The 11653-nt window shown below is 42.9% G+C and overlaps 3 protein-coding genes across 8 annotated transcripts in view; 1 reads left to right on the top strand and 2 right to left on the bottom strand.

The window, feature by feature from the left end:
- Positions 1-212: 212 nt before the first annotated feature.
- Positions 213-8802, top strand: onecutl (one cut domain, family member, like). Its single transcript, XM_052578972.1, has 3 exons — positions 213-674; positions 927-2226; positions 5536-8802. Exons 2-3 carry the CDS (start codon positions 1182-1184, stop codon positions 5844-5846), a joined length of 1356 nt encoding a protein of 451 aa, XP_052434932.1. The 5' UTR covers positions 213-674; positions 927-1181; the 3' UTR covers positions 5847-8802.
- LOC127975153 (cathepsin S-like) overlaps positions 8594-11653 on the bottom strand; it is a 28037-nt gene continuing 24977 nt past the window's right edge. For all 4 annotated transcript variants that reach the window (XM_052578981.1, XM_052578977.1, XM_052578978.1 and 1 more), the window contains one exon: positions 8594-8741. The gene's annotated coding sequence lies outside the window, so the exon portion shown is untranslated. The remainder of the gene's footprint in view (positions 8742-11653) is intronic.
- The window catches only part of LOC127975154 (cathepsin S-like), a 27916-nt gene continuing 24980 nt past the window's right edge, over positions 8718-11653 (bottom strand). For all 3 annotated transcript variants that reach the window (XM_052578984.1, XM_052578983.1, XM_052578982.1), the window contains exons 6-8: positions 9505-9670; positions 9256-9358; positions 8718-9111 (exon numbers count right to left, since the gene is read on the bottom strand). In XM_052578984.1, the coding sequence (XP_052434944.1) occupies positions 9012-9111; positions 9256-9358; positions 9505-9670 (369 nt within the window). In that variant the 3' untranslated portion in view covers positions 8718-9011. The remainder of the gene's footprint in view (positions 9112-9255; positions 9359-9504; positions 9671-11653) is intronic.

Below are 11653 nucleotides of genomic sequence, written 5' to 3'. Positions count from 1 at the left end.
CTTATTGAATTATATATATATATTTTAATATAAGTAAGTCTCCTTTTCTGAAACTCTGTAATTTGAACACTGTCACGAGCCCCACCTAAGACAATGGCTTCTTGAGGTCCACAGGAGGGAAGGAGTTAACGAGGGTTGTAAATTCACCCCACATCTGTCAGATTTTAAGAGTGTGACGTACTGAGCAGGGGGGCTGGGGAAGAGACAGAGAGGAGAGAAAGAGTTGGGGACGAGATCGATGAGGATACAGAAGGGCAAAACCACAGAGATAATGACAGCGACGGAGCGCGATGCTTAGACATACATCGGCGCTCAGTTTGACACGGTTGCTTGCAGCATAGTCAAGTCCGGACATCGGATAAAATCGTACGGCCTTACGCGTCATTTGTGTTGCATCCTCGACAGTCGTGGTCCAGCGAGAATCTAGCGGATAACGGGAGTGAAGGACCAGACCGTTGCTTTTTTTCTTTTTCTTTTTTATTACCCTCTTTTGTTTTGAACACCGAAATGTGCTGATGAAACACAAAAGTCGTGGTTACGTAAAACCGACTGTTGTGTGATGGTAAACTCGGGGTTTCTGCAGGTGTATAGAACAACCAATTATAGGTTTTTGATTGTGTTTTGGAGAGGCTGTTTCGCTTCTCTCCATCCTGTCGGATAAGCTACGTTGCGAGGTAAGCAATTCTTTCTTAATTCTTCTCAACCTGTTTTTAAACCTCGATAGGATTGTTAAAGTTAATTTATGTAATTAATTTTAAAAACAAAATTAAACAAAATATGGTTGCTATTAATAAACAAAACAAAAAAAGTAGCTTGTAACTGAATTAATCATCATGGTGGTTAAACTATATTTGCGACTAATCTATAAAGCTGAATTAGCCATCATTAACAAATCAGTGATCATGGTCCTCCTATCTCTTTTTCAGTTTTGGTCAACAAGGCAATAGCAGGACTCACATGGATAAATTCAGAAGCATTTATGGAACACAGAATTTGCTTGCATGACCAAAGATGGTTTCACTGTGATGAAATGTCTCTGAGAGTACACTGAAATCAGATTTTGACATATAAACAGCATCAGGAACTGTTTTTAGATCAAATTACAGAAACCACACTCTAGAAGGCTAGAAAAACACATCAGCTGGAATTTAAAGAAGAAAAGAAGCAAGGAAGGTACAGATATGGATGGTAATATGGGTGAGATGTCTGTGCACTGCCACGTAGAGCTGGCACACAGTCAGGACAGCAGAGCCATGCTGCACTCTCGGGATCTCACGGCTGCTTTCCCTCGTCCCTCTCTGGGAGGCCCCGCCATGGGCCTGGAGTCTGACCACCAGAGCCCCGCGTATGACCACAGCATGGCAACTCTGGGGTACAGCAGGGACCCACCAACCAGCTGTGGAAGCACCTACACCACACTCACACCCCTCCAGCCCTTTGATGACAAATTCCACCCTCATCATCACCATCCCTGCCTGCCTGTGAGCAACGTCATTGGCAGTTTCACTCTCATGCGAGAAGATCGAGGCCTGGGAGGAAACTACTATACCCCGTACGGAAAGGACTTTGGTTTGGGACAGGGTCTGTCTCCACCGTTGGGCAGTGCAGGCCTGGAGACCGCCATGCATGGCTATGGCAGCTTGGGAAGTCAGAATGGACACAGTGGCCAGATGCTTCCAGGTGGCCATGAGGTCCACATGGGCAACAATGGGGGTAACATCTGTCGAACCCCACCAGACTTTGGGAGAGAGATGTCACCGCCCTCTCTGGGGGGTGAGCATGGGGTCAGCCACCAGCTAAACAAAATGGATGCCCATCAGCTCACTTCCACCTACCACCCCCATATATACAACCAAAGTTATCAGCACCACCTCCAGAGCCAACAGGCTTCCAAACTCGGGGATCTCCCCTCTTCTTCACCTTCCTCGTCCAGCTCCAGCTTGGGGAGGGAGGGCATGCTGGCCAGCTCGCAGAATGGCGGTGGAGGGGAAGAGATCAACACCAAAGATGTGGCTCAGAGAATCATCACTGAACTGAAGAGGTACAGCATCCCACAGGCCATTTTTGCAGAGCGAGTTCTGTGCAGGTCTCAGGGCACTCTGTCAGACCTGCTTAGGAACCCCAAACCTTGGGGGAAACTCAAGTCTGGCCGCGAAACCTTCAAGAGGATGTCCCACTGGCTGCAGGAGCCAGAGTTTCAGAGGATGGCCTCGTTACGTCTGGAAGGTAAAAAGCTTGTGCTTGTATAGTTGAATTTGAAATGGATTGTTGTTGTGAAATAGAACATATCCCCAAAATTTGTAGTAAATCTGGACAAATATTGTTAAAAACAGTGGCAAGTTGTACATATGATTAACTACAAAGAAAAATTTCAATTAAATTATTCAGTCCCAATACATTAAAAGTACCACAGATACAACAGTGTCTTTGGCCAACAATTGCTTAACGTAAAGTAAAATATTGGCACTTAAATGTTTTAATTATGCAAAATGAACATTGTGTGTATTATTGAGAAAGAAGTCATATTTCATTTCAAATCCAGTGAATCTTGCCGTGTTACAATGTTTTGACATTAAAGAGGCTGAAATATTAACTGTTGTCCAAAGCACACAAAGAGATCCAGAGAAAAACAGTAACATGAGAATGGATGAAGGTGGGGGGGGGGGGGGGGTATTGATGCAGGGATGGGGCGGTTTTCAAAATGTCGGCTGACGTGCTGCAGCAGCCACTGAGGATTGTGGGGTGGGAGACAAACACAGACACGCAGATTCTCCCGAAATCTTTCCGAATCCCAAGTGATCAGTTACTTAAGCATGAAATACGCTTCAGAATGAATTATTCTGCTTGCATTACCACTACAGATATTGATTGGTGACCACTGTGCCCTCAGTCGTAGGGGTGTTCCATGCAACCAAATACATGGAATCAATCAATGCCCTGTTGGCCTGAGTGGTACCATGTCCTGCTGTTGTTTTCTGTGGTAGTCGCTAAACATGCCATTCTGGAAATGTTGATTGGCAGTAAATGTTCATTTAGGATGATGAGCGGTGCTGTGATAACGTAAGGCCTGTTTATTTATGACCTTTTTCTATATCTATATATAAATATATATATATATATATAATGCATAATTTAGGCTTGGATTATTAGTTGGAATATTTTTCATAAATTTAAATTGATATTGACCGTGAATTTTCTGTTGGCCAGTTACCATCTGATTTTTCTGAAGCCTTTTTTCACAGCTTCTGTGCACAAAAGCATAAGTGGACACCTCCGTATTTCCCTATATAACCCACTTTCCATGAGTGTTGACTTTTCTCACCATGCCCTTTGTTTAATTACTAGCTAGTATTGATTTCCTTGGGAAAGCAATGCAGAAGGCTCCAGCACACACCTCCTGTGAATAAGACGGCATGAGCAAACATTAGAATGCATGCGGCTACACGCCTCCTCTCTCAGAGACAGCAGGAGTTCAACTTACCAACACGTTTAATGATGATTCAGCTTAATGCAGTGATTTTTAACAAGCATTTATCCTACAAAAACCCATCCTTTAAAAATCCATCAGCACTTTTTAGATACTCACTATCGTTATTAGGGGGGGAAATCATGACACTGAGATCACAATGCATTTTTTTGTACAAACTAAATTTGTATCCTGGTTTTCCTAGATATCCTGAATTGTTTCTCTCTTTCTCTCACAGAGTTTTTCCTGAGGTCTTTTGTGTGGATGTGTTCTGTTGGTTGTTTTCACAAACTGGCTGAGCTTTGATTGGGAGAGAGATGAACAGAGAGAAATTCAGTCGCAGGGCAGGGTAGAGATCATTACTCTAAAGCTCGGCATTCGGACAGCATTGGGATTTCACACACAAGCACTGAAGCCTAAAGCTCTTGTCTTAAAGAATCACAGAGATAAAATCAGCTTAAATAGCAGAGGCTTTTTCACTGATGCTGCTACTTTTACATTTTCAGCCCCAAATTATTTTTTATAAAAATTGCATTGTTAAGTTGAGATCCCTGCCACCCTGCAGAGATTGACCATCAATGTGGTGTGGCACGCAGAAGCTCCCCTTTCATCCAGCACTAAAGGGGTTAAAGCTCCTCTATAGGTCGGGGAGTCTGAGCAGCACAGATTTAATCAATAATTTCTATCAGCCCCTGGCCGAAAAAAAAAAAAAAATCAGCAGGGGGTGGAGTAGGCAGGGGGAATTGGGAGGTGGGGGTGGTTTATGAAAAAGGCTTTCGATCACGTTTCAGCTACATGAGACAAGTGGTATACATCATGATTAGGGCCTGCTCCCACGATCATAAGAACTCTGTGGGGGGATGTTTATGTCTGGGAGTGTGGTGCGGAGCGCAGGATTTATAGCATGGTAATTCCTACCTTTTACACATGATTACAACATCAGGAAGCATTTAGTTAATGGTCGCCATTGCATTGGCGAAAGCAAGTGGGCCCTATCAAGAGAATCAGGAGTTTGAATATGATACAGACATTAAGCATTTTAAGGACAACAGACGTAACATTTTGTTTCTTCTGGTTTATTGTATTTGATATAGATCATTATTGTTCAGCACGTTTACAGTCTTTCTCTTTATCTCTTAATCTCCCTTATCCTGAATTTCCACTCGGGGATCAATAAAGTACATTTATCTATCTATCAAGTTGGCAGTTGTCTGATAGAGACTCTCTCTGGTTTCTGACAATAGTCTGGTCTACACCCAGTGCAGTATTTAATTAAGCCGTATATTATAGAACATTAATAGCGATGTATGATGAATACTTTTTAAAAAAAATAATGCAAAGTATTGACAACATTGGTTCTAACTGAACTGTTGCATCTTTTTCTACTGCACAGGACTGCTGTTTCATTTTACATGCAATGTTTTCCTTTTTTATCATAATTTTGATCATAATTTCCTGATCTGTTTCATATTTTAAGGACTTATTCATGAGCAATGTTTAACATTTTAAAATGGTGAGATCTTTCTCTTTTTAGCTTTTAACTGTATTTACCTGATTATTTACATATTTTTTACTTAAGTTAAAGTACGTATTCATTATCTCTCAAACTAGTTCCACTTCAGATGTAATCTTGCAACATTTTAGCTTTCAGCTGTAATTTTCAGATTTTTGTACAAAAGCAAAGAACTTCATTATTATCCCTTAAACTACATATACTTCAGATTCAGTGGTTAGCATTTAAAAATGTTGATCTTAAAAATCAGAAAATATTTCAGCCTTTGACCGTAATTTCCTTTATGGAACTGTCAAACATTAGTACTGTCATTTTTTTTTTTTCTGCTGTTTATAGTTTGAAACTTTTTAAATTATATTATTGTTTATTATTATAAGTCACACTTAAAAAATCTACACTGAATAGACCTTTATCAAACAATATTGATTTTTTCTGCAATTAAGTGTGGAGCCTATTAAACAACAAAGATAAATTGCTGATAATAATGGAAAGACCAATTAAGGTTTTTAGGTCTTGTTTGTAGACAAATGTTTTTTTCTCTGTGTGTCTATTTCAGCTTGTAAGCGTAAGGAGCAGGAGCAATCCAAGCTAGAGCGCAACCAGGGGCCCAAGCGTACCCGGCTAGTCTTCACAGACCTGCAGCGTCGCACTCTTATGGCCATTTTCAGAGAGAACCACAGACCGACCAAAGACCTGCAGATCACCATTTCTCAGCAGCTTGGCCTTGAGCTTTCTACAGTAAGCAACTTCTTCATGAACGCTCGCCGCAGAAACCTCAACCGCTGGACCGAAGAGGGCCGCCCATCCTCCACTGGCTCGTCGGGGTCTAGCACTGCATCTCCAGCAGTGACCTGCTCCACGGCATGATGGGAAAACAAGCCGTTTTACGCTCTGCACAGCACAGGTTTACCTGTAGCTCCTAGAGTGTGAGATTTTGAATCAAGGGTGTTTTTGTATACAAATCAACAGCATATGAAACCAAAGATGAAGTCTGATGTTCGCAATGTCTAGATGAGACAGGATTTGATTGTAGTTTTAGCATTGATTATTTTAGATTTAATCGCAAAGGATTGGCCCGACACATCAGGGTTTATGAAATCACTCACAGATCAACATACTGAGGGTTATGAAACGCTACTGAATAGATATTGAATCTATTAATTTAGTAATTCGTTCCAGCGTCTAAAATCAGTGCAAATGTTTCTGGTTTTTCTTTGTTGATCATGAGAGTCAAAATGATATTTTTAGAGTTCTCAAAAGAGAGAGAGATGATTTTGCAACAAATGGAAACTTAATGACCAAAGAAGAAAAAAAAAAGGATGCAAATGAATCTTTCTGAGATTCTTTTAAAGGGAAAAACTACTGGATAAAGAAGCTGAAACCAAAATATGAACATATTTGAGAGCTTGATTTCTTTTTTTACAACTTCTTTACAAAAAGCCAGGCCTCATAGTCCAAAAAAGGCATCTGCTGTGGGACAACTACAGTCTCAGCACAGGACTGAAGTCGAATCCTCTCAGACAATATGAGGAGGAACTCAGCCATGACTCTTTCATGTTTGAAACTTCTTGGTGAGTTTCTGCTGACAGAACGGCTGCAGAGAGGAATCCAGGACGCTCTTGCATATTTTCCATCTGATTTCAAATGATTTCTTAGACACTGAGGATGGAGAAATTCATTTGTTTTTGTAAAAATTTCAAGCACACAACCTGGCCGATGGCTGTTCGTACAGGAAAATCTCAAAGAACCTGATGAAAAATACTTACAACAAGCTTGAATTGAACAAGAACTGAGAACCACTTTGTCTATTTATAATTATTTATGTATTTATTTCCAATCTTCTAGCTATTTATTTTATTTATTTGCTAGTTACCATCAGTATTTATTTCACCAGTGTTGATTGTGGGTGAAAAATGATAGGAGACCCAGTACCAAAGATGAATATTTGTCCTCCCCGAATGTCCTCATCTCTTGAACTCTGTGTTAGTATTTCAATAGCCAAGCTAGCGTACTCATCCATGTTCATCGTTCACATGTGCTGCATGTCTAGACCCTTCAGGCCACAGCCTAACCGAACAAACCGAAACTCAGCGTGGTTGTAAACAGCTCACATGTGGCTGTGAAGTCGAGATGATTCTATATTTAGGCTGTTGAACTGTGATCTCCTCACTGCGGTCCACACTTACTGTACGATGTGATTGTACGTGCTGTGCCGTGGTCTCTCGGGGTGGGCCGTCGAGGGAGAGCTTTTTCAATGCTCTTTCACGTTCCCCTGTGTTTAACCTTTGCAGGGCATGTTGAGGCCCCTTCACAGCACACACTTGAAAGAGGGCCCATGAAAGAGGCCATCGACTTTTGCCGACTTCAAAGAGGCCCTTTTTATCTGTGTCCTCTTGGCGGCTGAGGCTGGCGCTCTGCACTTGGTAGGCCCATGGGCTTAGGGCATTCATTACCAAATCACGGAGAGGAAGGGGTGGGGGGTGGCGAATGGGTGTTTGGGGATGTGAATTAAAGTTTAATGAGAGACAATTGTAAGCGTGCTGCGCGAGGGGCAAAGGGTGTCAGCGTGTGTGCGTCTCAACTCTCCAGGTCACCCTGTTGCAGCACTGGTGGTTAGCCGGGCCTCTCTTTTTTTTTTAGAGATGTAATGATTTAGGTTATAAAAATTTGCCAACTTAAGCTGTAGATGGTTAGAGATCACTCGACGAGCTGTAGCGTCCGGTTTAGCAGATCAAGACAAACGCGTCTAACGTTATTTAGTATTTGGCGCCTCCAAGTGGACGCATTGTTCACATGCTTACTGAGAGGAACAGAAATCATGCCATATTCTCGTAGTGTTTAACCTCTTCAGATAAATGTGCAAGAGTTAGTACAGTGTGTAAATCTTAAGTGATATTTCCATTTCGCCGTCCCACTGAGGGGAACCCGTTTGGCCATTTTTGTTCTACCCGACCGATCTAATTTCATCTACCTCAACTGTGTGTGATGTGTCGTGTAGCTGAGATGTAACTGTACCAAAGATCCCATCCATTCAGGGAGCGTCTGTGCGTTACTAAGTTTTATAGCCAAATGTGCTGGAATCAATCCGTGAACACAACAAAATCACAGCCCTACCTGCAAGCAGAGAGAACATTGTGTGTGCGTGTGTGTGTGTGAGTGAGAGTGAGAGAGAGAGAGAGAGAGAGAGAGTGTAAAATGTGAGAACATTTATCAATATAAAGACCAAATGGGAATGACAATCGGAGCAAGAGAGGGGTCTTGCTGATCTTATGATTGCTTATCCCTCCAAAAAAAAAAAAAAAAAAAAGCCTAAAAAAATGTGTTACCTTGTAAAAGTGAGGAAAGAGACCAAAATAAATGTTAAGTATGTTTGAATCTACAAATATGATGCAATTATGTTTTAGCCGTGTCTCATGAATCATCCGAATAAAAATATGATTTTAGCGAACTTGATTGTTGGATCATAACATAGGCTTACAGAATTCATTTTTTCGATGTATTCTTGGCATCTGGAAATCCACTTATTAATGGTTCAGAAAAGCAGACTATAACGGTAGCAAGTGTTGTTGTTGTTTTTCTTTTACCTATCACTTATTTGAAATCTATTTCTGCTGGTGTGAACATCTGTGTCATTTTATGTCATTCTCTCCCTTTTGTTACCTTATGAATGTGGCTAATCAACCAAAGGTGTAAAAATCACAGCAATCTAAATGTCAATCATAACTGGACATTCTGTGCTGATCTTGAAAAATCCTTTAATACCTCATGTGAAACTGTTCGTTGTGATGTTGCACTGAATAAAACCAAGTCATTTGTAAACATACTGAGTAGCGTGAAAGCAATTTTTCTTTTAAAGCTTTACAAGAGAGAAAATATTTCATATTTATAATGTACGACATTCTTAAAATACATTTAGATTTTTTTTTAAAGACAATGGAAATTTGACAAAAAAAAGTATATAGAAAACTCATTTACAGGTAAGAAATTTACATATTTCTTATGTATATTCCTAGATTTCAGCATGTGTTTCAGTTACATAATCGGATAGGAGGCGTATGAGGCGATGCCGCACATGTTGTCCTTGTTTCTGGCCATACGGATGTAGCCACCATCTCCAAATCCAGTACCCCAACTGTTCGAGCAAAAATAACAATTAGCATATGTATTTATTCATCTTTGTTTGAAATAGATGTTCTCTTTTTACAAGACTACACTGGGTATATTTCAAAAAACAAAATCAGATCCAGTAAGTTCATAACAATCATTCTGATTGTACCTGTTTTTGACCAGCCAAAAGTCCTGTCCAGCAATCGCACCGTATCCCACAACCACCACAGCATGGTTTATTATTTTGCTGCAAGATGGATCATTGTAAACTCCTGTGGAAGGATGTGAGATTATAATATTATTTGATTATAAGATTATAATAGCAACCAATGAAACATAAAAATAATTTTGATCTTCAGTTTGCCACCTGAAAACTTTGTAATCAGCCTGCCTGAAATTTGATGAGAGAAATACTCACCACTGTGGTACATGATAAACTGAGGGCGGGTGGCATCAATGGCCACTGAAATTGGCCCAATGTTGGCAACAGCCTGCTTCAGGGCCTCCTCATCTCCTTTACTGACAGAGTAGTACTTGCTGCAGCTTGCTGCACGCTTGGATGGATCATATCTGCAAGGCCCTTGCTGTAGGACACAGTTATTTATTAGATTATATTCATAATAATGGTTTGAAGGTTTTTTTTTTTTTTAATGAGCGATGCACTGACAAATCCAGCTGTATACAATCTTGCAGTGACAGTTCCTGATACTTGTAATATAAAATGTTTCTACAATGTTTTGTAATTATCACTTTGTGGAGGCAGAGGCGTGGTTTAGCGAAGCCTGCAGTGGGAGAGAAAGTCGGGAGACGAACTGTGAGTGAGCGGGTTGAACGGAAATAATCAACACCTGTCTCTTGTTTCAGTAATTGGCGTGAAGAGAGTATTTAACGCCAGGGGAAACCGGAGTAGTAGAGAGAGAGAGAAGGACTGCTGACGACCGCACGAGCCGGAAGCCACAACCCGGAAGTCTTTAGAGTTTTTGTTGTTGCCGGTGTGAGTGACACCATTAAGATAACTGTTTATTTAATAAAACCGTCAGCAGTCAAGCTGACCCCTCGTCCTCTTCCTTTCCATCCTTGAACCTTTGTACACTGGTGCCAAAACCCGGGAAGGAAGAAGGACCTCCACGCCACTCGCGGACATCATTGCGTCCCTCGCGGTCCTGCATCGCGAACAACATCAGGCCCTGCTGGACTTGAGGACCGACCAGGAAAGGGGGTTCCAGACCATCATATAAGCCTAGCAGGAGGACCGCGAGAGGTTCCGGAGCTGGATCAACCTGGAGGTCCGCGCCGAGGCCACCGGGCCACCCACGGTTCCGGTGCATCTGCCGTTACACAAGATGGGGCCCCAGGACGATCCGGAAGCGTTCCTAGAGCTCTTCCAGAAGTCAGCGGAAGCATGGGGGTGGCCCCACCAACAGTTGCCGATGCGCCTCATCCCCCTGCTCTCGGGCAAGGCCCAGGTGGCTGCGCAACAGCTCTCGGTGGCGAATCTCCTGATCTTCGACGACCTGAAGAGGGCCATCATCCAGCGGGTCAGCCGGAGCCCCGAGCAACATCGCCAGCGCTTCCGGTCCCTGGACTTGGGGCAAGACGGTCGGCCCTTTGCGATGGCCCAACAGCTCCGGGACTCCTGCCGCAAGTGACTGCTGGCCAAGGGAAGTGACGTGGAGCACATCATCGACCTGGTGGTGCTGGAGCAGTTCATCGCTCGGCTGCCAAAGAAGACTGCCGAGTGGGTCCAGTAACTGGGCGAGCCCGATAGTTTTGGTTCCGAAAACGGATGGCTCCATCCGTTTCTGTGTGGATTACCGCAAAGTGAATGCTGTGTCAAAATTCGATGCGTATCCAATGCCACGGGTTGAGGAGTTGCTTGATCGGCTCGGCATGGCTCGTTTTTATTCGACGTTGGACCTAACAAAGGGATATTGGCAGATCCCCTTGTCTACTTTATCCAAAGAAAAGACAGCTTTCACAACGCCGTTTGGTTTACACCAATTTGTTACCCTTCCGTTCGGGTTGTTCGTGTGCTCCGGCCACCTTTCAGCGGCTCGTGGACAAGATCCGGCGACCCCATGTTGCATATGCGGCTGCCTACTTGGACGATATCATTATATTTAGTAATGATTGGCAGCGGCATATACAGCATTTGAGGGCGGTCTAGAGGTCGCTGAGAGGGGCTGGACTCACAGCCAACCCGAAAAAAGTGTGGGGTTGGGCGTGTGGAAGTAAGGTATCTGGGCTTCTACTTGGGGCATGGGCAGGTGCGTCCCCAAATTGACAAGACAGCCGCGGTTGCAACCTGTCCACGTCCCATGACCAAAAAGGAGGTGAGACAGTTCTTGGGGCTGGTGGGATATTATAGACGGTTTGTGCCTAATTATTCGGACCTCACCAGCCCCTTGACTGACCTCACTAAAAAGGAGGCACCAGATACAGTCCAGTGGACTGAGCCGTGTCAGCAGGCCTTTATCCAAATAAAGGCTGCTCTATGTGGTGGGCCGTTGTTACACGCTCCTAATTTCTCTCTCCCTTTTCTGTTGCAGACAGACGCATCGGACAGG

This window comes from Carassius gibelio, chromosome B16 (genome assembly GCF_023724105.1).
Source record: "Carassius gibelio isolate Cgi1373 ecotype wild population from Czech Republic chromosome B16, carGib1.2-hapl.c, whole genome shotgun sequence".
NCBI lineage: Eukaryota > Metazoa > Chordata > Actinopteri > Cypriniformes > Cyprinidae > Carassius > Carassius gibelio.
This window is presented reverse-complemented; position numbering and strand designations above follow the sequence as displayed.

Coding starts and splice junctions, on each gene's coding strand:
- onecutl (XM_052578972.1), top strand. CDS start 1,182: ATGGATGGTAATATGGGTGAGATGTCTGTGCACTGCCACGTAGAGCTG. Junction 2,227..5,535: donor GGCCTCGTTACGTCTGGAAG/GTAAAAAGCTTG, acceptor TGTCTATTTCAG/CTTGTAAGCGTAAGGAGCAG.